The sequence below is a fragment of the Papilio polytes genome, unplaced genomic scaffold (assembly GCF_000836215.1).
Source record: "Papilio polytes unplaced genomic scaffold, Ppol_1.0 DF824102.1, whole genome shotgun sequence".
NCBI lineage: Eukaryota > Metazoa > Arthropoda > Insecta > Lepidoptera > Papilionidae > Papilio > Papilio polytes.
Genome location: NW_013525102.1, coordinates 4,394,082 through 4,420,488, shown reverse-complemented (window position 1 = coordinate 4,420,488; position 26,407 = coordinate 4,394,082). Strand labels below are relative to the sequence as shown.

Here is a 26,407-nt window from a genome sequence, read left to right as displayed (position 1 = left end):
TCGATCACCGACGTGTTTGTTTGGTGACAGTTGTGCGGGGGTGTATTTGTTCGGCCGCTTCGAAATAGTTGTTTGATTAACTCTCTTTCATGTCGCTGTTCATCGGAACGCGATTGTCTGCGGATTTTGTTTAATTCGATGCTTTGTTTGAGCCGGTCGCGCGGAACGTAGGGCGGGGGTCGGATTCAATCGAGATAGATATGGAGATTCGGGGACGGGTTATCTCACTTGTCAGAGACAGATCACGACCTGGGCTTGATCTGTGAATAGTATCGGACGCTTGTGTGTACAACCAGGTATAGTTAGTTTAAACATTAACCAGTGTAACTAAAAATAGTAATGAAACAGATTTCAATGCCATCGTTAATTACTAAGCGGCTTAAATGTGTTTGGTTTATCTTTAAATGGTTGAAAATATATAAGAATGGAATCAATTACAAGTAAAATAAAGAAAGAACAAAGTTGTGTACATCTGGAGGAGATCGTCGACAGTCCTCAGTAGGCACGTGTCTCCGTCGACTGTGAGAAAGTGTCCGCGAGCGCCATGTGTCGCTTTGATCCACTGTTTGCTAACGACTTAGCGCACTTCTCTACAATTTTACTATTTATTTTTGTCCTATCCCTTTGCCTCCTCTGAATAAAAAGTTATATGTTTTAAATGTACAAGAATTTCGTGATTTATCACTCTACATAAAGCAAGGGTCATGTCATAATGTTAAGTGACTCATTTAAATTTTTTCACGTGAAATTGATTTAAAAAAAACATAATTGGTTCCCGGACCTAAAAACTTCCGCACTTTAAAACGCTGTCTGCAATCAATTGTAGAAGTAAGCAATCATTAAGTAAAAGTGTTTAAGCTGAAAAGTAATGGTAAAAAAAAATATCGGAGAACTAAAGACTTCGCCAATGGAAAAGTTTCAGAAACATTCTACAAGACAAGGCTATCTTTACTTTTAATTATAAACTAACTCATTAAAATAACTACACATTGTAACCATTATTCACTTTATTATACAACTATTGTGTATGTTACAATGTAGAGACGGCCCAAAGATCTACGGTAGGCTACGCCAAGAAGTCGCAAGTTTCGAGTTACAAGTTACATTGTTGTAACTTACATTAGTAGATACTATTAAACTCATGTTTGGTACGACTTTTTATCGTTTGCTACCAATTTATATTGCAGGAATTTTATTAAGTTGAATGTTATTTACCACTAGCTTGGTATTAAAAAAAACAAAAGTGAGTAACCTATGTGTTCTTCCACACTATCTTCTACATCTGTACTAAATTTCATCGAAATTCGTTCAGCCGTTTAGTCTACAAACTCTAACAAACATCCATTCACCCATTCATCTAAACTTTCACATTTATAATATTAGTATGATAGCGTATGCTAGAATACAGTCATCACTAAATCAATAACAAATTCCCTCGTCTTTGCAATAATTTACCTCTACAAGTATCTCTTCCAGATTAAATACCACAGTAAGTTTGCCTTAAATATGTAATGCAATGTAAATGGTTACCGTAGAACATTCAGTACGATAAATTAACACTAAGGTTCTTTCTTATTGAGAGTAAAACAGTAGAGTTCGTTTAAGAATTCGAATGCGAACGTACATCGTATCCCAATAGAATAATCGATTTAGCGAATTGAAAGGTTCCGGTGTGTCGGCGTGGTCGTGAGCGCAAATTGTTGGCGCGGCGGCGTGGCAGCCGGGGCGTCAATTGACCACGTTACGGGGGGCGACGCCCTGCGCCAATCGTGGACCTAAGCCCCAGCCTACAACACCGCACTTTAAGTGCGATACTTAGTGAAGCAAATAAGCCATCTATTATTTCATTTTAGCATAGAAACACAATTCTACAGGCTACATTATAAAGCTGAGGAATTAAATTGAAAATTTTTGGACAACTAGAAACAGCCGTATAACTGAGCCAGAATAAATAATTCTCAGCCGAATTTGTTGTTAACAATAAGGGAATAAAGATGAATTTAATAGTCTAAAATATTTATCGTAATAGGATTATAGGCTGGTTACAAATGTCTTGAAAACAGAAATGAAACGGATGTTATGAATAGTGTACAAACACGCGGCTCTTACCTAAATGGTATTAGCGTGGGATTACAATGTCTTTTCATAACAAACGTGAAACTGAGTCTAAGCTGGGCAAAATATTTAAACCTATTAGCTCAGGATTAGATACCCCATGTCGGGATCCGTTCACCTTCTTCAGCAAAATAAGTCCGTTGTCAAATTATTAAGCAATCATTAAGTAAAAGTGTTGTCAAATTTTTATAAAATATTTTCATACGCCACAATCTCTTTGAGTAAACCTTCCTACAAGTGCGTATAATTGTACTGAATGATATCTTAATTGGGCTAAAAAGTATCATCACAAAACTTCATTTGATATTATGTACCGAAACTAACCATTAAAGTAAGTTAGTAACACGGAGATGATGTCAAGGAATGAGCAATTTGTTAACGTATGTGTTAAACAGCTAAGTGCCGCCTCCAACGATCTACAACAAAAGCTTAAGACTTAAGTATCTTTTCACTTTAGTGGTATTATAGTTTCTTGTTCAATTATATCGTATATTTTTAATTATACAAACGAATTATCGTTAACTATATATTGTAGTACTTGTATGTAGGCCGAGTGGTAAGGGTGCGCGATGCGGGCGCCTCACACCGTTAGCAGGCGCGTGCGCACCGTGTGAATCCACTAACAGAATCACTACGAATATTGATTTTTTAAACGTATACGTAACGTATTTCTTAATAGCACTTAGGCATTATTTATATACGAGTATAAATACTGTAATTATCGTATAGAATCCTTACTAAATGTTAAACAGTTTACAGAATCTGTATAAAGTAGATACCTATTTATTCATAGGTACAAAGACTGAGGATATAAACTGATCAAGACTTAAGAGTTAACAAGGTACATAGATGTATTACTCAAAAAACAGAATGCGAATTTACGAAAAAAAAACGATAAAACAAGTTTCCTTTATATCAAAGTTGCGATATGAAAATGCAATTTTTCGTCTTCGCTACTTTATTCCAGGATTTTAAACAGAGTGTGATAATATTCGTGTCTATCTACAAGGCCGTGTTCCGAGTAATCTTCGAATGGCTGGACCGATTTTGACCGGACGGTGTTTTATGCATGAATATTTTAAGTATTTGTAAACCTACATAATCTTTTACGTCGGACGTAATCTGTTTTCGGAAGATAGCAGAGCGGATTATCTTACATCGGTAACTTACAGAACTTGAATGCAATCATTAATCTACTAAGTAGTCTGGTCCTTTTTTTTTCTCGCTGGGAAAATGCATTTACGTATCCCCCCCGTTACCAGGGGGGTATGTGGGACTCGCCGGCCGAGGATGAAAGATGGCCGGAATACCCACTTAAAACCCAGCGGTGTTCCTTCTGCCCGCCAGTGGCTTGTGCTTCTTTCTTCCGCGAAAGTAGTCTAGTCCTAACATAGCCTGAAGATTGTAACAATTAAAAACTTAGGCTGACAAAAAGTAACGTGTATTCATCATCATCATCATCATCTCCCCTGCCTTATCCTACTCCCGTAAGGTCGGCGCACCGGGTTTTCGTCCTCCAAAGCACTCTATCATCCGTCATCTCAGTCATCACTCCCTTCTTGATCATGTCACCTTTCACGCAATCCATCCATCTCTTTCTACGTCTAAAAAGTAACGTGTGTTCATTTATGAAAATTACATTGATTTACCAAATATAAGTTACCTTCATGTAGTCACAATACACTTACGAATTAAAGGACGTTAACTTTGTATGTCGCTGTAAAAAATACCTTTTGCCACCTTCCTGAAAATAAAAAAAACGTCTATCAACATTGCTATTGGTCGGCTTGTACGAACTTCTGATTGGTTGGGAGGCGGCGTCGGATGTAAGAGCCGGGCTCATTGGTTCGTGGGGACACACCACCGCTCGCGAGTGGGGCGAAACATCCCCATGTTTATTTTTGTTGTTAAAGTCAGTGAGCTATAAGCTTTCGACGTGGGTAGATGTGTTTTACAAAGGATAAATCGTTATTTAACTACGTACAATAAAGTGCTTGTGAACTTGGTGTTTGTATAGAACATAGTGATTGTGTAGCCTGTATAACTATATCGGAGATGGTGATCCTGTAAGTAATAAGTTTTATAATGTATCTTATTTCTTAAAAGCCTATTTTTATTTTAATTTTTGTAATAAAAATGTAATAAACGTATTGGCGTTTAATGCAATAGATATGGAGACAATTTTTTTTAGATTCTTGCAATAAAATCAAAATGGTTGAAGTTATGTTTGTAATTCAGATTCTCACTAGCGAAATCTAACTATGATATTGGAGACTACTAGAAGTGAAGGTATATCTGTACACTTATTTAATACTTGTATAAGTCTCTCTTTTTAATTACAATGTACTTTATCAAAAAGATTATAACCTCGGACTTCAGAAATAAACGTAAAGAAATTAATTACCTCCTTACAGTTTTCAGTAAATGATCAAGCCAATATCATCCAATAATTTGCGTTAGATCAATTAAATTACAAACGGTTAGATTTTAATTCTTAGAGGAATCATTTGAGCCTATAACGCTGAGTAACTCAATATTTTGCGCCTAATTAAGTCTAATCAAAGCAAGGATACAATGCGAATGATATCTTATAGTTTAAAATCGATCAAGTTACGTTCATGTCGGTATTGCCATCATATTTGTGTACCGCGAAATACATTACCCTCCTCTCAATATAATAATGTCTAAAATCTTACTTAATATTATGAATGCGAAAGTTTAGTTGGATGGATAGATGTTTGTTAGTCTGTAGCCTAAACGGCTAAACGAATCTCTTTGAAATTAGGCATAGATGTAGAAGATAGTCTGGAAGGACACATGCTATTCACTTTTGTATTTTTTAATTCCACGCGGACGGAGTCACAGGCGAAAGTTAGCACTAAATAAGGGAAAACTGAAAATTACTCATATATTGACTTATGTGAAATAAATTTATTACATTGATAAATCTAAAGAAAATTAAAGTTATGCTTACACACCACTGTCTTAACTAAACCAACTGTAACTTAACACATTATACCATTCAACTTTCGGATGCGGTTCCAAGTTACCCACTGTTCAAATATTAAAAGGTCAAAAGGAACTAACTGGAACACAAGTGACTAACCAAATAACACAACATGTTCGTCATTGTGGTTTAATTCCGTGTCAAATATGTTAAAGTGGGCAAACAGAGGAGGGTTGTGGAAGGTGATGGAGGGACGCCAATTGAAGCTAATTGAGACTCGTTGGCTGCCTTGCCCCCGTCCCGCGCCCTGCGTCTGCGCCCTTCACACATATCTAAGCTAATAAAATTATTGTAACATAAAATGTTCATCATATTCTCATGTAACTTGTGTTTCGTGTTTCCCAAGAATAAGATCCATGTTACATTTTAAAACGTTATCTGACAATTTTAGCTCCTGTAAAGTAATCCGATAATCTTTTTCTAATGGTGGATTAGTTTCAAACGCGCTATTACTGACTGCGAACGGGCTTTAAATCTTGTTTTTAGTACAATGTTGTTTCTAGATTATTTTCAATGAGATTTGCAGTAAATCCACAGGCACCGCCATAAATTACGGAATTCACTAAAGATATGAATGGAATAATTATTGGTTTAAAGTGAAATATTGAATATGATCATAAGTAAAGAAATCATTTAATAACTTTGATAGAAACTACATAAAATTTTGATTAAACCGTTTTAAGCAAATATACGAGTATATTCTCGTAAAACGTTTGTCTCAAAATTATTTTATAAAACAATTTTCAAGTTCAGCATCGTAACTGCTTTATCTTATCGCTAAAATTCACCCCATCTCATGGCGATCGCTTTTTACAAAGTTATTTAACCAATTAAACCGCGGCCGCCCCTTCTGGAGGCAATTTTGAAGCAATTGGCTCAATCAACCCGTCGAGGGGAACACCAAAACTTTCTCTACATACATTCTGTTTCATTAATTTCCAGATAAGTCAGACCAAGGATAATATTAATAAAGAAATTAATACTTTTACATTGAAGAGCCAATACGTTTATTATATTTGATTGTAGATTGTGTTTGATGTTAGGTGGTGTACGCAAATAACAATAGTGCTGTAACATGAGCCTTATTGCGTTCCTCAATTCCCTTATTTTATAACTTGTACGATTTTGTATTAGCAATCACTTTATTGCTTATTCACATATTTGAACTTTAAACAAAAAACATTTTGAAGATTTTATAAAATAATAATTATTCAAAAGCTTGCGATAAGTGAAAACTTAGCTTATTACCGCTTACTCTGTAACTTACAAAGCTTGTTCAAAATATCCAAATACTAATTGTCGGTCTGTGACAGCGGCCGGTCGGAGATGTCAGAGGGCCAATCGGAGTGGGACATCAACGACGCGGTGGTGCCGCGGGTGAGCAGCTTCGACAGCTTTGGGGAGTGGTGCGACGGTCATGTGCGCCGCGTCTACCCGCCCGGCTGCGAGGAGGCGCGCCGACACGCCTCCGGCTGGGCAATGCGCAATACCAACAACCATAACGTCCACATACTCAAGAAGAGCTGTCTCGGTGTGCTCGTCTGCTCCGCTAGATGTCGGCTGCCGGACGGCTCGAGGGTGCATCTTAGACCGGCCATATGTGATAAAGCACGGAAAAAACAACAAGGTATTTTTTAGACGACGATTTTCACCATTTCCATCATCATAATTTGTGCCCAGACATTACATACAGTTCTGTTACACGACATCTCCAATTAGTATTTATGTTTTTGTAATTTTAACAGGTAAACCGTGTCCGAACCGACTATGCAACGGCGGTCGTCTCGAAGTCCAGCCTTGCCGCGGCCATTGCGGTTACCCAGTGACACACTTCTGGCGGCACACGGAGCATGCGATATTCTTTCAAGCAAAAGGTGCGCACGACCACCCCCGGCCTGAGGCCAAAGGGGCGAGCGAAGTGCGGAGATCAATCGGCGCAGGGAGACGAGTGCGAGGTCTGGCACTGCTGCTAGCGCGGGAGGCGGCTATTGCTGACAAACTACTGACAGGGAAACCAGAGAAACAAATGCCACAGAAGATTGTGAACACCACGCATCTACAGCCGCCGCCGCTAATACCTGACAATCAAAGAGGTGAGGATAATCTACATTTTTACTTTTTCAATGTTGTATAGAGTCATGCTTAATTGGAACATGTTTTAGTGTCCCTTTATGCAATTTCTCTAAATTTTACAATTATTTTCCAACAGTTTTAACATGTGCATGCGGTCCTTTCGAGTGCACATGCCGATGGCGGGCGGAGGTGCCGGTCGAACCGTATGTCGCTAACACGTGGCCCTCGGAGTCCCAAGCCTACGCTTCCTACCCAGCGCCCGCGCCGCCCGCGCCCACGCTCCAGCAGCAGACATACGATACCTCCTTACCCGCTGACGATATATTCCATCCAGAGGAAATCTTTCAACTAGACCAACCAATAAGGCTTGACTTTCCTATGGAAGAAACTACCCTAGAATCGCCACCTACTTTCGCAGATCTTAACAATGACAACTCTAGACCAGAAGACGCGTACTGGATGGACTGGCAGAGGGCTGCGGGAGGCTCAGAGTCAAGCGAGACGCCTTCGCCGGAGCTTTTCGGCAACTACCAGCATCCCGAGGCGTTCTGTGAACAGCAGACCTACCCGCACCAAATGTACTATCCAGAAGAGGCACAGTACTATCCGACTGAAGGCTGCCGGGAATCCCCTGTCATGGATATGCAGGAACAACGCTTCTATAGATACGGCCAAGACTGCGCACAGACCAACATGGAGATGCAGTCCTGGCAGTACTCGGACTGCGCGTTTGCGTCTCACTTCGATGTCCAACATAGTCAAGGAGTTAACAATTTTGGTGGTCTATTATAATGTTACTAATAATCAACTTGAGTAGATCTTTTAACAAGGTTTTCTAAGTGACTTAAGTTTTCTAAGTGACAGCGATTCGAGAGTTTTAAACGTGATAGGTGTCGGAAGCTCCGACCCTTTAGACTCTCAGTAGATAAACTGTTGTTTTTTGTTCCTTACCATCAATGTAAATAGCGTTATGTAAATTGTAAATATTTTGATCATTGGATAATTTGTACATTCCATAGGTTAAGTGTTTAGAGACTAGGTTTCAAAGAGGTTTGTGTCGTCGTGTTGACAGGTAACTAGGTCAGTGAATAAAAAACAAGATTTTTTTACAAAATCGTCTATTTATTGTATATAAAAATTACATTAAAATTGTCAATTTTACATTTTTTTTTTATTTCTAACGATAAAATTGGTCACTACAAAATAGTCTGTAAAGCGATCACACATTAAAAATTTATTATGCATTATATTGCGATCGCCGAAAACATTCCAAACAAACAAACAAAAACTCTCCACGAAAATGAAATAACATAAAAGTATAGTAAATATAACAAGATATGGAGTTTTATACAAAAATATGTTAACTCCCCTCCGAGTATCATTTTCACATTCGATTACTAAAAACAGAAAATATTTAATTTTCCATTTGTAGTCAATTATAAAAAATACAATCAAAGTAAACAATCTTAAATACATAACAATATGGTTTAGATTTCACAAACATATTGAATAAAATCATCGTTACAACCGAAACCTTACCTTAGACGAGTTTCCTAACCGCTCTTACAACTTGTATGGATAAAATCTTTTTATAAGCTAACTTATCACTTTCTTTTTAGTACTTCTAATTACTACTATAACGGATTATTATTTCTTATGTGATATCAACAAACAATTTACTCCTTGTGAGGACACTTGCCATCGAACACATTTCGAGTTGAACGACGAAAAAAGTCACATATTGAGAAATGTAAATCTTACGAATCTCTTAACACTTGTAACAGATGTAACTCTTTTCATTAGAACAATTATCAAAATATGTAACTATTTCCGTCGTACGTCAAGACTTACATACATGATAAACGTTAAAAAGCTTATATTAAAATTTTCGTAGCCCGATTCGAAAACGTGATTCAAAATGCCTTTGTTTAAGTTCATGTTAAATCAAGGGTCGAGGAGTGCACAGCAATTATTATCACAGCAGTCGGCAAACCCCAACTATGTCCCAACACAGGGTACAATACTACGCACTTCTTAACGTACAGTCAGCGGTAAATAAGTGGACTAAAATGACATTTTAGGATTCGATGACACGCGATAAACTATACTTAAACAAATATAAAAAAGCACTTTCAGATTAGACAAGTAAAAATAAAATTTACAGTTTCGAGTGAAGAAATAAAAATAAAAAGTGAATTTGAGTACTTTATAAGGTTCCGTACAGATAAACCAGGATGAAAGGAAACGGACGGCGTTCTTACATTCACAAAGACCGGCATTAACTATACGCTTCACATAGACCGAGTGGAAGAACACTTTTTATTTTTCCTCGTCGGCTCCTCATATTGTTTCATATTAAAAAGATTACACTTGCTGTTGATAATAAATAATTCAATTTTACGTTTACGGACCCTAAGGTTTCACTTATAAAGCGCTGACTGTACACTAAACTCGAGATGACATTCCGGCGGGCGCCACAATAAGGCCACAAACAAATTACAACATGAAGCAATGCCCACATCGAGTACATAACAACACGTGCGTTACACGAGACACGGTGATATACTTAACACCTAAACCCTATACCTAAAGTGCCAGATTTAAAGAGTTTAAAACGTTGTATAACTGAAGGAGATCGATCTATATAAGCGTCATTGTGTCCTGCATAGTGTATAGCCTAACGCGTCCTCAGATAAAAAAAAATATCACTTAGTACACCCATCGTTGTCCCGCGGCGTTTACGCATAACGTACCAACCGTAGGTATAACAAGCAACCTTTAACTCGAAGAATATACGCGTCTAGTAACTTCTATGACTTAGATATTAGATAAGTTATCAAGCTATTCGACTTAATGGATAGAAAGAGTTTGAAAGAGTCATTTAAATATACTTTTTATCTCAAATACTCTATGTTTAAACAAATATCTAGACTATATGTTATCTATTAATTTTGTGCAACGTGTACTAAATACGAGACTTACAAATCGATTTGACACACAAATACATTTAGTTAACAAATTAAAAAAAACACAACACAAAAATTCACTAAAATATTAAATAAGTGTAATTTTCGTATTATAAAATATACATATAAAATAATTTCTTGAATATTAAATAAAAATTTGTACTACTCAGAAATCATGACTTTAAAAAATATTTCAAACGAATATACACACTAATTAGTCACAAAATAAAACGTAATTTTTATTAAATTATTAAGGAATATGTAAGAAAATGTCGCAGTTTTAAGATTTAGATTAGGAGATTAAGATAGTAGCAGAGACTTGAAGGAATTTAGTAAATTTTGTATATGGCAACACCTAATTATATGTTCTATTTTTATAACCTTCGCTGTGGAAGACATTTCTTGTCATTCAGCATTTAAAAATATTAAAATTCATAATTTATAATATAATTCACGAGTTTCACAAGAAAATTGCATAAGAAAATATTAACTGCATTATTAATATACAGACTAATTTAATATTTAAGAGATTGCTTAAAATGGAGCCATCCCTAGAAAATTACAAGCCCTATATAAATAAGAACAATTCATTATAAATATCATCAACAGGCAATTGCTTTCAATGTATATCACTTTGATGGTACCATTACCATACTTAAAAATATTTATTCCCAAATTATTTCGACAAATGCGACAATCGCAATGCGACTAGTCGCACTTCAGTGAAGTCGCATTTTCGAGGTAAGACAAAATCGCGTCACATGCCGTTCACCTTACAAAACGTTACCATTTTATATCCAAAGTCAATTCTTCATTCTTATATTTTCGATATTCTGTTGAAAAATATAGTTCTCTTCAAGTTATTTAGAGCTCCGTCTTATTTTAGTGATATATCATCGGTCTCCCGACAACTGGTTATCTCTAATTGGCGTTGTACTCATCACATAACGATATATTTCAGTCACCGAATAACACTTCCATATGTTAAGTGAAACTTGGACATATAATGCGCTTCAAAGACGATCGACGATGAAGATTTTGTGATCTTCATGGACATCAAGCGTGTAATGTTAATCAATTTGTCGGAAATTTTGTTCCATTTTGTGGCAACACAGTCTTCTGTAATTGAAGCAGCTTATAGAGTTTATAGTTAGTTTGTCAGTTTCACTGTTATACATATGTCATGTGTTTGTTATGTGCTAGGTGTTGTGTGGGGGTGTGGGTGTGGGGACGGGTGTGGATGTGAGTGTTGGGGCGGATGTAGGTGTGGGTTCGGGTGTGGGTGTGTGCGCAGGTATGGGTGTGGGGGCGGGTGCGGGTGAGGGGGCGAGGGCGGTGCGCGGGGGCGTGGCGCGCTGTCAGGGCGCCGCCTCCTGCGCCAGCTCCAGCTCCGCGCCGGCGCAGCGCCCCACGCTGCACTCCATGTCCGTACTTTAATAGAACAAAAAACATTATAGAAACCTATTTCACCAAATCAATCATAACAATCATAAAATCTCGCTTGGGCAATTAAAGACAAGAAAAGCAAAATTCAAAAGCTAAAGTTATCAACGATTATTACTTATACGATAGCTTTATAGGTTTACTAGCTTTTGCGTAGAATAAATAACACTTTTTAATAGACAAATAAACTACATTTGTTTTTCCAGACTATTATATATCATTAAGACACTTTGGGCTCATTCTGGAGATACCTAGTAACAAACATCTGTCATCCATCTTCATCCAACTTTTGCATTTAAAATATTCGTAAGATAAGATAGTAAAAAGTAGTCAAAACACAGTAAAAAAGCATCAACGTGACTTACACAGCGCTGACAGTAGACATGTGCATCCTGGCGCTGTTCCACTGGTCGCTGGCCTCGATGGAGTCGAGCTGGTCCTCCGCCTCCGTCTGCCCCTCACCCTCGCCCTCATCCGCCACCGGGGACTCCAAGTTGATGAGAGTGGCGGTGGCCACCTCGCCGCCCCCCGCCCCTGCCCCGCCCACACGACACGCCTCGTCCGTGTTAGAGCTCGTTGACTGACTTGTGTCCACTGATTTTTGAATATCTGTTAAATATAACGAAAATAATTGTAAAATTGAGTTTTTTTATAATACCTATAAATGATTTTGTACTTGGCAAGATGCAACTTAAAGAGACTAATAAACTATTGCATAAATATTTCGGTATCTCTTTGTAGAAGAAATTGAAACATCTCTATAGCAGATATTTTGGTTTTAATTGATTTTTTTCTACCACAATATTTAATATACTCAAGAAACTCCTTGATCAATCGAGGTTCCTCCATAACAGACCTTAAGCCATCCATCCACAATTTTTCTGTCTCAATTAAGTAACTACTTAATCCAACAAATAATCGTTAAAATCAGCTTTAAATCAAACATTTAAATTATTTACAGTAATAGCATAAGTGCGAATTAAATCTACAATTAGAAACTATAACAAAATCTATACAAACTGAGTGATGTATAGTGAAGTATGAAGTATAAAGGCGGAAGACCTGGAGCATGCATGTAGGTCAACCACTTCTTGAGCGGTCTGTTCTCAGCGAGCATGGACAGAACGCCGCCCTTCATTGCATCTGCAATGCAACGCAGCTCGCTTTAACAACCCACAACCACACTACACACCGCACTCAGACGTTAACTGGACACTAAACACGACCCTTAGTGTACATTGAGTATTAAATATACACTAAGCTGTATTCTACCATTTAACGACTGAAGCAATAGTAACTCACATTCTAAAAGCTGGTACACATTAAGCAATTTGAAGCGTGTTTTAAAAACAGTATTACTCACAATAAACGAAAAAATCCTTTAATCCAGTTTTATTTACTTAGGTAAATAAAATTGTTGCTCATTTAATAAACTATAGTTTAGTACTTCTACTTAAAAAAAAAAAAAAAAACAAAGTCTAGTGCGTACCCGCTGTAAGAACCATTCGGTTTTCTAATTCCGCTGATATATGCGTTAGATACACTTATTCGATTATTCGGAAATATAACGAACCGTTTGATTCCTAGAATGTGCGTTACTAAAGCGATATAGGGTCTAGTGTGTACCCGCCTTTACGTGCTAACAATATATGAGACAAAATGTATACATTTAAATCCCTTTTAAATAAATATATTACCTTTAATATATCATTTGTAACTTTTAATGGCCATTTAATTTTATTTCAACCTAATAATAACTACCTATGTGTGTGGAAGCGTAATAAAAAAACGTAACTATTGAATCAAAGCATAGTTAACAAATTTTCAAGCGCACACAGAGAGTAGTAGACAAAAGTATTATATAGCAAGCAGCATTTCATACATTTTATTGACACTTGTATGAAAAAGTTAAGTCACAAAAAAAGATGCTTGACAATCGTGTTTTTGAACAAGTACGAGATGCAGCAAGGATATAAAGCAAATTGAAGTAGTTTTTTCTACAAAAACTAGGCCAAGCAAAAAGCTGAAAGTACCCGAATTTCTTAAGGGATTAAGAACAAATACGCTTTAAATCATTTTTTCAAACTATGCATGCCAAATATATTAAACAAGCAACAATTTGGTACTCCCGGTTTAAAAAACGAAATCTTTGGACTAAAGCATATTTAGTTTTTTACCCCTTAGGTATTACATTTACAACTACTCTAAGTGATTGAAACTAAAACATTTAACAGCTACAGCAATTACAAGGTAATTCTATTGTGATAGCTGTTGTATGGTGTTGTATGATCTTGTCTAGTGTTAAAAGGTGTTAATGTTGTTGTATGTTGGTGTATAAAATGTTTGTATGACGTTGTATGGTACAGTATGAATTGTTTGTATGACGTTGTATGGTATATTATGAATTGTTTGTATGACGTTGTATGGTACATTATGAAATGTTTGTATGACGTTGTATGGTATATTATGAATTGTTTGTATGACGTTGTATGGTATAGTATGAATTGTTTGTATGACGTTGTATGGCAGAGTATGATGTATGGTATAATATGACACGTTTGTGTTGTTGTATGGTATTGTGTGGTGTGTTGTATGGTGTGCGGAGGCGTACCCTGCCGGTGGCGCAAGTCGCAGCAGGGCGGCGGCGGCAGGTGCGGGCGCAGCGGACGCACGCGCACGCGGTAGAAGCGCGACCCGCGCGGCATCTGGTACCGGTTGCCGTTCTACACACAACAAAAATTTAATTAAGCATTTGTTAAAATGTCTACAAATACTAATCTGGTATTTAAATCACTAAAGTTTAAAGGGCGTTTTTTTATATACTATAAGGTGGCAAACGAGCCAGCGGTCACCTGAATTCGCAGAGAAAGCGAAGCGACCGTTGTCCATACACATCCACAGATGCGTTGCCTACCATTAATCACCGGAGAAGGAGACGCACGTTCAATACGTGTAATATGACATTAAGTTGACATAAAGAAAATAAACTCTTTTAATACCAACTAGGTACTAGGTTAGCATAAAATATACCTTCTTAGCGTAGCAGAATTCCTTGGAGTCGACGGTGGCGACGGTGTAGAGGCGGCGCTCGCTCTCGTTCTTCACGTGGATGCTGAGGTCCAGCGCCGGCAGGCAGTCGCTGTGCACGAAGTACATCATCGACGCCTCCTGGTATACAATCTTCATTTAAACCAAAATAATATAGACGTAGTGTTTTCAAAAACCGTCTAAATACGCCGGAATGTTAGTTTTTGTTGGTATTATATACTTTGGTTTTAAAGTCATTAGTCAGAACACAATTTTGTAGCGGGATGCGGGATGCGGGGAGCGGGGAGCATTGCAACTCATCGATGATCTTGGGTCACTAGATAGTGGTTTTTAGCTTTTGTTAGTAAAGTTTCTGGACTGTGGCGTCACTTATGATATTTGGCTCTTCCACGTGGCGACGCAGGATAGACGACGCTAGCGCTCTCTTGTGTCGGAGGCCAAGATCCACTTTGGATCGCTGCGCCAACGCAGTAAATAATTAAGTAATACTAATGAATCACTGGGTAATGATAAAATAAATGGAAACTTCAGCAACTCAGCATGAGATGTTTAAAAAGAACAATACTCGGATGGGTCACTAGTGGTTACTTAATGATGTAGTTAACTGTAAGGTGTGTCGAGGTACCTGCATGACGGTGTAGTTGTTGTGCGCGGGGTCCCACAGCAGCAGCACGGTGTGTCCGGGCAGGCAGGAGGACAGGCTGAGCGCGCCCGCCGCCAGCCCGCACGGCGTGTGGCAGCGCGCGCGCCCGCGCCGCGCGCCCTCCTCGCGCACGCCCGACGACCGGCTGCACAACACATATTTACTAAATTAAAAAAAAACTAGTAAATATTCGTAGTAAAGTAGAGCGTTGATGGCTCAGGGATTTAAGCACTTGACTTGCAATCGACAAGTCCTGGGTTCGAATCCCGCCATGAACATATGTAAATAATTAACCCGACGTTCTTACGGTAAAGCAAAACATCGTGAGGAAACCTGCAAATTCAAAGGAAAATTCAAAGATATGTGTGAAGTGAACCGACTAATAGTGAGCCGTTATTGACTATGACCTTATCACTCCTAACTTAGGATAGGCTCTAAGTCCCTCAGTGGGTAATGATCTGGTGATGATGATGCCTCGAAGTAAACACAAGTACTTTGACAAATGTCTATTTCAGTATAAACTTACCTTCCTTCACTGTCATCCTCTCTACTTTTGTCTCCCTCATCGTTCTTCTTTTCTAGCTCCTTCTTCAGATCCGCAATTTGAGTTTGAAGTGCCGCTTTCTCGTTCTCGAGTGTCGCAAGCTGGAAATATAATTTGGTTTATATATTATCTAAAAGCTGAAATAGGAAAAGTTATTTAACGACGGGACGGCAAGAGTATGTTAACTACAGACGAGTGTACAGTGGACAAAACTGGGAATGTTCACCTTAAAAGCTAACATGTTTTGAACATTTTGAAACGAGACGCGGAATAAAACCAATACAACGCAGATTATAAAAGTGTCTGTACGAAAAAAGTCAATTAGTGATACATGGCCACTTACTGCTAACATATTGGTTTTTTGTAAGAAACGGAGTGTCTCATTGCAATGAACAAGGCAATTTTTCCTGATGTGGAATCGCAGTTTTCCGCGACTGTACGTGCGTACGTAGTTACGTACGTGTTCGTTGTGTTTGTGCGTGTACGTGTGCGTGCTATTCACCTGTGTCTTGAGCAAGGTGTCGGCGGTGTCGGTGTCGGGGTCGGTGAGCTGTCGGATGGTGTCGCGGTGCTTGCCGCACTCCCGCACCAGCGCCGCCTCGCGCTCGCGGCCCGCCTCCAGCTGCCGGTCCTTCTCTGCCAGCAAGCGACGTGTCACCTCGTTCACCGTCACCTAAAGTATCATTCACTTTTGCTAATAGATAAAAACATTAATGTAAACACTAACTTTCGCCCGCGATTCCGTTTACTCGGGATTTTAAAAAAGTAAGTACCCTATATTTTATCTGACTATCCTCTATTTCTATGCCAAATTTAATCGATATTCGTTCAGCCGTTTAGACTAAAAACTCTAACAAACATCCATCTAAACCTTCGCATTTACAATATTAGAATGATTGTGTCTTAAGAGTTTCTCTTATACCTGCTTATCAGCTTCAAATTTCGCTTTCAATGATGCGACTTCTGCACTAATCTTCTGTTCGCACTCCGCCCTACACTTCTCCACGGCGACTCTGACCGCCTCCTCTTTCTCCACCTCGGCATTTTCCTTCGTCTGCATCACTATTGCGTTGTGGCTGTTGATCTCTATAACATCAGCGCGCTCGATCTTCTCTAAACTTGACTCTGACGGCGATCTATCCATATTTGTGAGTGCTACGAATCTAAACCTAAAAATAAAACAGATTAATACTCCAAATGCTTCTGAAATAAGATTACAAAAGATTTAGTAACATCAATATTACCGTGAACGCATCACTTCTATCTCCGCTTTGAAGTCCAAGTGCATCTTTTGCTTTTGTGCTTCCGTCTCTTCTAAAGTCTTCGCAACCTCCTTTAACTGTTCTCTAGTTTCCTCAACTAATGCTTTATAACTCTGGCACTCTGTTTCAAGTCTTAATAAATCCGCTTCATATTGCAATTTATTTTCATCATTTTCTCTTCGAAGGCAATTGATTAATTCATCTTTGTCGTTTAAAGATGCTTTTATATCGCTCATTTCTAATTCATGATCCACAGTTAACCTTTGCGTCTGTTCTCGAAACCTTATAGCAGACTCTGAATTACTCTTGTCCCATTCTTTTATAACTTCCAAATATTTCCCAGACATGTACTTCTTCTGTTCATCGATTTCCACTTTTAATTTCACTAATTCCTCTTTTATATACATTATGTTCACTTTACAAAGACTGCATAATTTACTTAGAAATTCTTGAAGTTTTTCGATGTTTATTTTATGAGTGTCCATGTTGTCCTTGAAAGTAATGACAACTTTAAAAAATGTGTAATTTAACGTATGCCATAACTAAATACTAAAACTACAATATATACGTAAAGCAAAACAAAATACAAATAACTGTTATGGGGCCGGTGAAGACAGGAGCAACGAAAAATAACTAGTAACCTCCACCCAGATGAGACCATGATTTTTTAAAATTAAATATATTATTTACGTTGTTATCAAAACCAATTTTAATTTGCTTTAAATCTATACTACTATTACAAAGAGGAATGTATGTATATTTGTATATATTAAGATTTCAAAAATTCTTACACCATTAAAAAGCTACGTTATCAGTGAGTAACATAGGCTATATCTTTTTATTATTTTTAAATTTAAGCGGGCGAATCATGAACAATAGATAGTATATTATTTTCACGGTATTAACCATAACCAATTTTTTTTAGGCTATGTTACTCACTAATAACGTAGCTTTTTAATTTTTTGAATTAGGCCTAGCAGTTTTTGAGTTATTTCAATGCATACAAAAATACAAAAATACAAATCTTTCCTGTTTATAATATTAGTATAGAGTATAGATGAAAGGTAATTTCGGTCTAACATGAATGGAGTATTTGATAACAATGAAAGTGCACCTGTCGCTGGAGCCGTCCCCAATCCAGACTGGAGGGTAGCGACTCCTCTATATAAAACTCTGAGTTTTCAAACTCTTCGTTTATGTGTGCACTGTCAGTTTCCAATATAAGCGGGAGATTGCGAACCTCTGTTAACGTCGACACCGCCAGAGTGTCGGGCGCGCATGTCGTCGACATATCCATCTTTTGCTTCGACAAACCGCTTTGTCGACTCAGTTTCTCGAAATCACCAGTTTCTGTCTCCGACTCGAAGTCCCTGCACAAGTTAAGCGTGTTAAGGCAAAATGAATTTTAGTAAGGTGTATTTATGGCATAGAATAGATGGAACATACTTATCGAGATCAACTTGAATATCGATGTCTCGTTCTTCATGATCTGATGCGGTCAACCTGAAAATAACGTGCAAGTTAATTATCAATACACTGCAATCAAATATTTTTATTTATTTTAGAACGCTCACATCGTTGGCGCGAATTAATAAAAAATTAAATGAATTGAGAGTATTTTTAAAACAAGTTGCCTATAACATCCGCTCCAGAAATAATAAACGCAGCTTGCAAACAAACAGACAGGCAAAAATAAAAGGATTTTCGAGAACGTCATTTTTAAGCTATTGTAATTATTTGCAAATTTTAAAATAGAATTAAGAACAAAAAAGCCAAACCTTTGATGAAAGAACTTGACGGTGGTCTCCATATCGTATTGCGGCACATCCTTAGCCAACTCTGGGAAGGTATCAGATATATGGTGGACATCTTCATCGCTGATGTTGGGCAACCTCGCATCAAAGACGGCGGGCGCCTGCGTGGCGTATGCGGGCGGCAGCTCCGTCATGCCCGGGAACAGGTTCTTCAGGAAGTGCCCCTCGAATAGCGAGTTGAACTCCTGGCGACGGTTCACTTCTTCTTCGTGGATTTTCTGTAACTTCTCCGCCAGATCTGTCGCCCACTGAAACATTGTTGAATAAAATCATTATAAATATTAGTGTCTACTTAAACTTCAGGGTTTTCAATAACGTTGGTATTTAAGGTTAAAAGGGCAGTCAAATATGAAAACGTAAAAGTTGAATTATTTACCAAACCGTGTTGTGAATGTGATAAGTGTGATGATTGTGGGAAGTGCTTCGTGGCAAGTGTGGTGAGTGCGGTGTGGTAAGTGTGGTGAGTGCGATGTGGTGAGTGTGACGAGTGTCATGAGTGCAGTAAGTGTAGTGAGAGGGGTGAATGTGGAGTGTAGTGAGCGTCGTGAGTGCGTTATTGTGGTGTGGCGAATGGTGAGAGTGGTGTACCTTGAGATGCGAGGTGGAGAAGGCGCGCCTGCGAGCGACCTCGTGTGCGGCGCGCACGAAGACGGCGGGCGCGTGGTGCAGCTGCGCCACGATGCCGAAGTAGCGCGCCAGCCGGTTGAAGCACTGGAACGACAGCATCGCGTGCGCGTCCTGCACCGACATCGAGTTCTCGATCATCAGCACCGCCCTGCCGCCACACACACACATACCAACATTACACATATATTCTATTAATCTATACTAATGTTATAAAGAGGAAAGATTTGTATTAAGAATTATTGTATGTAAACAATTACACGCAGACGAAGTCGCGAGCAACAGCTTGTACAATATAATTATCTTTTGTCCACGACTTTGACCGCGTGGAAATAAATAAAAGTAAGTAATCTATGTATTCTTCCGTACTACCCTCTACATCTGTATGAAAGTACATCGAGATACGTACAGCCGTCTAGGCGGCAAACTCTAACAATTAACCCATCCATCCATGTATATCTATAATATTAGTAAGATGTATAAGTTATGAGAAGTTATCTCCGATAAGGCTAAACCGATCTAGATGGAATTTGTCATAGATTTAGAACATAAACTAGAAGAATCATAGACTAATAATTTTTAATTTCACGCAGACGGAATCACGGGTTAAAGCCAGTGGAAGAGTATTTATACTAACTCCAATCTAGCCTTGAGTATATGTGAGAGTTCATCCTTGGAGTTGGCGATGCGTCGGCGGATGTCGAGCAGCACCTGGTGGCCGCTCAGCAGCTTCTCCAGCTGGCAGCAATGGGACTGCACCAGCGTCGGCAGCACGGACGGGTCGCACGCCGCGTTCAGACGCTCACGGTACTGGAGCGTAATTAAAAAACATATATTACACTATCACTTAAAACCTAAACAGTGGAAGTATGCAAGCTTTTTAATAAACTACATCGATTAACAGATGTTACAAAACTATACATTTCTACCACAAAAGTGTTAACTCTTTTACTTCTTACTAATATTATTAAAGTTTGGATGGATGGATGTTTGTTACCACATTACTCCAGAACGACTACATGGATCTGGATGAAATTAAGTATAGGACATAGTCTGGAAGAACACATAAGATGTTAATAAGTTTTTTTTTATTCCACGCGAGTCACGGATAGCTAGAATTAATATATCCAGGTATAATATTTAAACAATTGTTTTCGTAAAATTCGATTAGTGGATAATCGAAATTGTTCTTTCTTTTAAAAATGCAGAATTACAAGAAATCCTGTTTCTTATCTCAATTACTTTAAATTACATTACCTGTATAAGAGAGGCCGCTTGATCATGTTGGTCGCGTTCAATTTTCTTTACTTCACTCAACAGCTGGTCCAATCCATACAGACGATCCTCGATGCCCTTAATCTGCTTCAAGCCGTGCATATTCGCGTACTCCAGTATATGATATAACTCTGCTTCTCTTTCTTTCAATGGCTCTGCGTCGATCTAAAGATAATTCAAAGATATTTCACACTTAATTCATTCGAATGAAGCAGTATTTCATGCCTTTAAAATAAAAGTCCCAAAAACTAAAAGCTAATTTTATTTTTAATCTGTTTGATCTATGGAGCCCGTCAATTATATGACAGCTATATTTCAATATGGCGCGAATCATGCATATTTATATTTGAAACACTCTGTAATAAAGAATTAAAACTAAATATGACTAAAATATTGGTTCAAGCCTTCACAAATCATCTGTAAAGTTCAACAACATTTAAACAGTTTGAATACACAAGTTTTGTAGTAAAAGTGAATTGCCTGATAAAAGTGTAATGTACCTAATTTCATAATCCTAATGAAACATTTTAAGAACTGAGATATCTAGAATTGATATGCAAAAAATATGTTGAGTAAAAAATTGATTGACGACATATCAATAGGTCAAATTTCATTTACTCAAAAAATTATCCAAATAAAGAGAGATTTATACAAAGTTTAACTTTGATCTTGGACAAAATTATAACATTAGTAACTTTTTAATCACACCCTTTAACAAATTAACATAAAAGGCAATAAAAATTGAACATTCACACTCAAGTATACTTGTATAATTCAATTTATATTATAAGATCAAGAGCTTAGCATGTAAAACTCACCAAAGCTAATCCTTTTTCACAGTAATCTAAGATATCTTGCAAAGAAGCTTTATTCCCTTGAGCAAGTATCCAATGTAACAAGGTTGGTTGATCTTTGCCATCATATGAATGAGTCTTAAACAATATGCCATCATCTGATTCTTCACTCTGTGGAACTCCTTCCGAAGATTCCGCTTCTTTACTTGTTGATGGATTTTTTTGATTAAAAACTGTGGAATAAACATTTAAAAATCTAGAGTTGAGCACTGAAAGTTGTTTAATGATAAAGTTATTTTTATATTTATTGCTATTAAAACCTTTTATGGTTTCAACATTCTGAATATAATTTTGGATTCAAAAAATTGTAGAGGTGGGAAGTAGTCAAAATTATCAAGAGTTATAGGCAACTAAGATAACACAATTAAAACAAATTCTAATTGTCAATGTGATGTAGGAAGATTCCATACGTGATATTGAGATGAAAGATAGCGAAACTGAATTTGGAATCCTTCCAAAAAGTACACAGAAACAATCATCAAGGTACAATAAAAATGTAAATAGATGCAACATCGTTTGACAAGGTCAGTTAGTAAAATAGATTTATAGAAAACCAATCAAATAGTCTCTAAGGACCGCCTAAAGAAACTATAAGTTAACAAATGTGCAGTTGGTGTCATATTTTATTTCATAAGTATTTGAAAGAAAAAAATTATACTTTACCATCTTCTTCAGACAATTTGAACGCTTCAACACCGAAATCTTGATACGCTCTGTTCTCCGAACTGTTGTCTAAAGGTTGATTGATTCTGTAATGATGCCCCTCGAAGTCTGTCTCCTCGAACACATCGAATGCTGAGAACCGATGCGCTTCCGCGTGTAATTGAAGCGCAGGGAGGATTGGGATCTTCTTTAAACTTTTTAATACGTCATTGAGTCTATAAAACAATGATGTTATTTTTAAAAATGATTAAACATATATATTGAATTGAAAACAATTGTTAAGCGAACAAAAAGAATAAAGTAAATGCTACACGTAATATTCATTAACATAAATTTTTAGTAAAACAAAGGTGAACCAGTTTATTACTAAGGCCAGGGTTAAGCGAGGGGACATTGTACATTTTGTGCTTTGCGTTGTAATTGATTTAATTTATTGAAACCAATTTTTTTTTTTTAACCCAAATACATGAAAATAGATTCCTTTTGAAAATAACTTGGGAAATAAAATTAACCATTGTAAAGTAAAAATAGATATGATAGAAGTCAAAGTCAAGTTGAAGATTAAAAATCTAAGATTATAAAAACAAAAACTTTTAAATACATTCAGCACAACAAAACATGTAATTTCATACTTACGTATTTAACATATCATGATATTCTTCCTTTTTTAGACGATGTTTCCGAAATGATTCTTTGAAACTCTTTGACCGTTCACAAAATTCACTGTAGATATCTTCTAGGTTAGCAACAACTGCTGCCCAACCCTGTATGAATTTGAAGGAAATTAATAAAAAAGCTACTATTATTAATTTAGATTCTATAATGAATAAGCACCACTAATAATCAAATATTTTATTTGGTAAATCACATATGAAATAGATCTGCTAAACTCTACTAAAACAGTCTTTTTATTAACTTCAAGACAAATATGAAACCAAAGGCTTAACATGAAGTATATTTAATTAACATATTTAAAATACCTGATGCTGCAAATGCTGTTCCAGAACAAGCTGGTCACAACTCCTGGACACTTCATGAGCAAGGTCACTAAACTGTTGTGCTAATGTTGCACATGATATAACCGTGTGGACAGTAGCTGGTAACGAACAGCAAATCTCCACTGAACTCCTCAAGTCAACAATTGATTTGCCTTCGAAAGCACTACGACTCTCACTACGGAACGCTCCTGTACTCAATTCTACGATTGGACTGAGATCACCCACAACTAAAAATATTATTATTGTTACAAATTATATGTTTATTTCAGAGATTCAGAGTTGTGTAATATTATATAGTGTAGTAGTAAAAAAATAATAATGCAATAGTTAAATCTGTGAGTTATAATAATAAAACTTACGGGACTGTTTCAGCCGACTATCCTTTACTGATGGTTTGCTGAACATGTATATAGGATTAGTGTCAGTGCCAGCACTGTATGATGACACTATGTGATCTGATTGTAACACCTCGCCTCCACTCACAAGGAGGACAAGAGAATTTGCTGGAACTTTGATTTTCCTCTCTATAGCAAGTTTTAAATTAGCCACACTGCAAGAAAAAATTTAGTTATGTATAGATGTTTATTAATTTAAACATAATAAACATTGAAAAGCCGGGGATTTTCCTTAACATAAGTCACATAAACATTTTTAATATAGATTCATAAGCAACCATTATCAACCAACTGCTGGAGGCAGGCCTTCCCTTATACTATAAGTATAACTGACCTCTTTAAATGGTCAGGCTATAAACTATGGTATAGTGCTTATTATGATTTTTACCCTTTTGGCACAAATGGTAACAGTTAATAACAGCAGTGTCGATTCAGGGGAATTGTGATGGGTGTGTTTAAATCTTTACAAAGAAAAAGCTGTCATGTCCAAACAATGACATATCCATTAATAAAGATCAGTGTACAAGTAGAGAATTTCAAAGTATTTTAATTTTAAAAAGTTTTAAGTCTTGTACCTACCTCTGCAAGGTTAGGTTCATGTCATATGTGGTCATTTGACCAGCGTCCACATGGAACACATAAAGCATTTTGATAGTTTAATTTAAAACTAAACATGAACAATATCTAATATATCTTCATGGTACTGGAATACCAGTTTAATATCCTAATGACAACTAAACAAACCTGAAAGAAATTAATTAATTATTCAAAAGATATATAATATTAACACAATATATTTGTCATTGTAATGATTAACTAATGATTATAACCTTGGTACAAAAATGTAAATATTGCTAAATTTAATATTACTCTACTTAATAATATAAGATTGTTGGAAAACAAAGCATTAAAAGCTGCATATTCTAAGTGTCGCAAAAATATTACTAAGTGATAAACTGCGACATTTTACCTTAAATAATCGTGTTTACTCTTTATCATAGTGACCTCAAATAATAACTGATTTATTACAAATTTATGCTTGTTATATAAGTAATAAAACAGAACGTTCTAAATTCATATTTTGCGTAGAAGTATAAAAAATAAAGAAAACCTCTATTTAAAAAACATTACCAGAGTTAAACATTTCGATAACACAACCATACAAAACAAACATAACAGAAAATATATAAGATATCGATTACCATGTTAAGTTAAAATTTTGTCATATTATGATCTTAACATAACTACGATCAAAAATAAAATATATAATTTGTAGCTCGCGACCATCAAAATGGAACGTGTTGTTTTTTGCGTTTGAACAACAAAGATACTTACACAAACAAAAATTAGGAATCATTTGAGAATCCTTTAGGATATTTTCCAGTTTAACACATAATTATACGATAACACATAAATTTTTAAAATGCAATTGTGTAAGAATATAGGATAAAAATAAGCGACAACTACACTGAACAAAAGCTTATAAAATTCTCCAGGTCAACACCACCATTACTCTATTGACGTAAACTGACGTACAGGAGATCGTAAACGAAACTCAGCTGACAGAAAAGTTATGTTGCCATTCTCGGTTATAATATTTATACCCACTGAAATCATTTTATTTACTTTTCTTAGTTCTTTTTGCAATTACGAAGAATAGTTTTCGTATTACCTACTTATTTAAAAGATAAGTGCGAGTCGTTCTAAACCCCCCCCTACTTTTTTTATTATTGCCATAAACACTTATGTCTACACGTCGAATTAATTTAAGCGGTTAACATAGAGATGGAGTTAGATACATATTTTTTTTTACATGATAAGTAATTAAGTAAAGTAAGTAAACGAGTGCCGCGGTGGCTGGGAATACTATAAAGTTCATCGACGCCCATGGAGACCCGCGATACCAGAGGGATTGTACTAATAGAGAACATTTAATTTTGTATACTAAAAAAAGACATAAGTACACACTTGCTATCATACGTTGGTGGCTTTATTTATCCATATCCGTAGTTCAACCCTATATCCAGTTGAAGACTTTAAAATTAACCTATTTGATTTTACTTAAAAGATGGCGCTTTTTTCTATTTCATATTAAGTTAAAATACGTTTTTTATCCTTTATGGAGATATCGGAAAAATATATCAATACATTTTTGCACTTCTGAGTGAACATTTTAATAGATAGTTTGAGCTCACAATACAGATTCCAATAAACTTCTGGGCTCATTAAGGCATGATGCATGCATGTATTATTTGAATGGTTTATAAGCAAACAAATAAATAAAATTATCGTAAATGTTCTTGAATGTTTGTTATTTGCCCATATATAGATACCCCTTAATATATATACATGTACACTTTCCAACTCTACCAGAAGTTTTTATGGCCCCCTACGTAGAAAACGATACAGAGTTCAGAATTTTTATCAAGAGTTCAAAGGTTAACAATATTAGTTTTCAAATACTTATCAATTTTTCAATATACATATGCTTAAAACAAATTATTTTATCACCCTTATTCTGAGGTTTAGATTGGTTCGCTTGTAAAACATTAATTATTTTATTCAACTGCCTTTGACTGTTTGCCTTGTTGTACTAAAATTGCTATTGAAATTAAATATTCATGTAGCCGTGCTATAAAGTCGTTACGTTAACTGATAACCAAAGCAACGTCAGTATAGTCTC

At 36.6% G+C, this 26,407-nt stretch overlaps 2 protein-coding genes across 4 annotated transcripts; one reads left to right on the top strand and one right to left on the bottom strand.

Moving 5' to 3' along the window:
* The first annotated feature begins 4,046 nt into the window (after nt 1–4,046).
* Nucleotides 4,047–10,273, top strand: LOC106099854 (transcription factor glial cells missing 2-like). The gene is made up of 4 exons (XM_013278533.1): nt 4,047–4,181; nt 6,436–6,749; nt 6,868–7,215; nt 7,332–10,273. The coding sequence occupies exons 1-4, from the start codon at nt 4,171–4,173 to the stop codon at nt 7,985–7,987; spliced, it is 1,329 nt and encodes a 442-aa protein (XP_013133987.1). The 5' UTR covers nt 4,047–4,170; the 3' UTR covers nt 7,988–10,273.
* Nucleotides 10,274–10,326: 53 nt separating this feature from the next.
* On the bottom strand, nt 10,327–25,263 carry LOC106099744 (RB1-inducible coiled-coil protein 1). 3 transcript variants are annotated; one of them, XM_013278383.1, is made up of 23 exons: nt 25,060–25,263; nt 24,304–24,468; nt 23,689–23,879; nt 23,312–23,556; nt 22,968–23,095; nt 22,332–22,546; nt 21,633–21,841; nt 20,797–20,979; nt 20,177–20,349; nt 19,504–19,690; nt 18,880–19,163; nt 18,548–18,604; nt 18,342–18,471; nt 17,084–17,592; nt 16,762–17,008; nt 16,342–16,512; nt 15,822–15,940; nt 15,278–15,440; nt 14,635–14,772; nt 14,216–14,327; nt 12,625–12,747; nt 11,970–12,213; nt 10,327–11,592 (listed from the first exon to the last, which is right to left on the bottom strand). In XM_013278383.1, exons 2-23 carry the CDS (start codon nt 24,369–24,371, stop codon nt 11,520–11,522), a joined length of 3,969 nt encoding a protein of 1,322 aa, XP_013133837.1. In that variant the 5' UTR covers nt 24,372–24,468; nt 25,060–25,263; the 3' UTR covers nt 10,327–11,519. The 3 variants fall into 3 exon arrangements, with proteins under 3 accessions (XP_013133837.1, XP_013133838.1, XP_013133840.1); XM_013278384.1 differs by having other exon boundaries at nt 12,667–12,747; XM_013278386.1 differs by lacking the exon at nt 12,625–12,747 and having other exon boundaries at nt 25,060–25,262.
* Nucleotides 25,264–26,407: the final 1,144 nt, after the last annotated feature.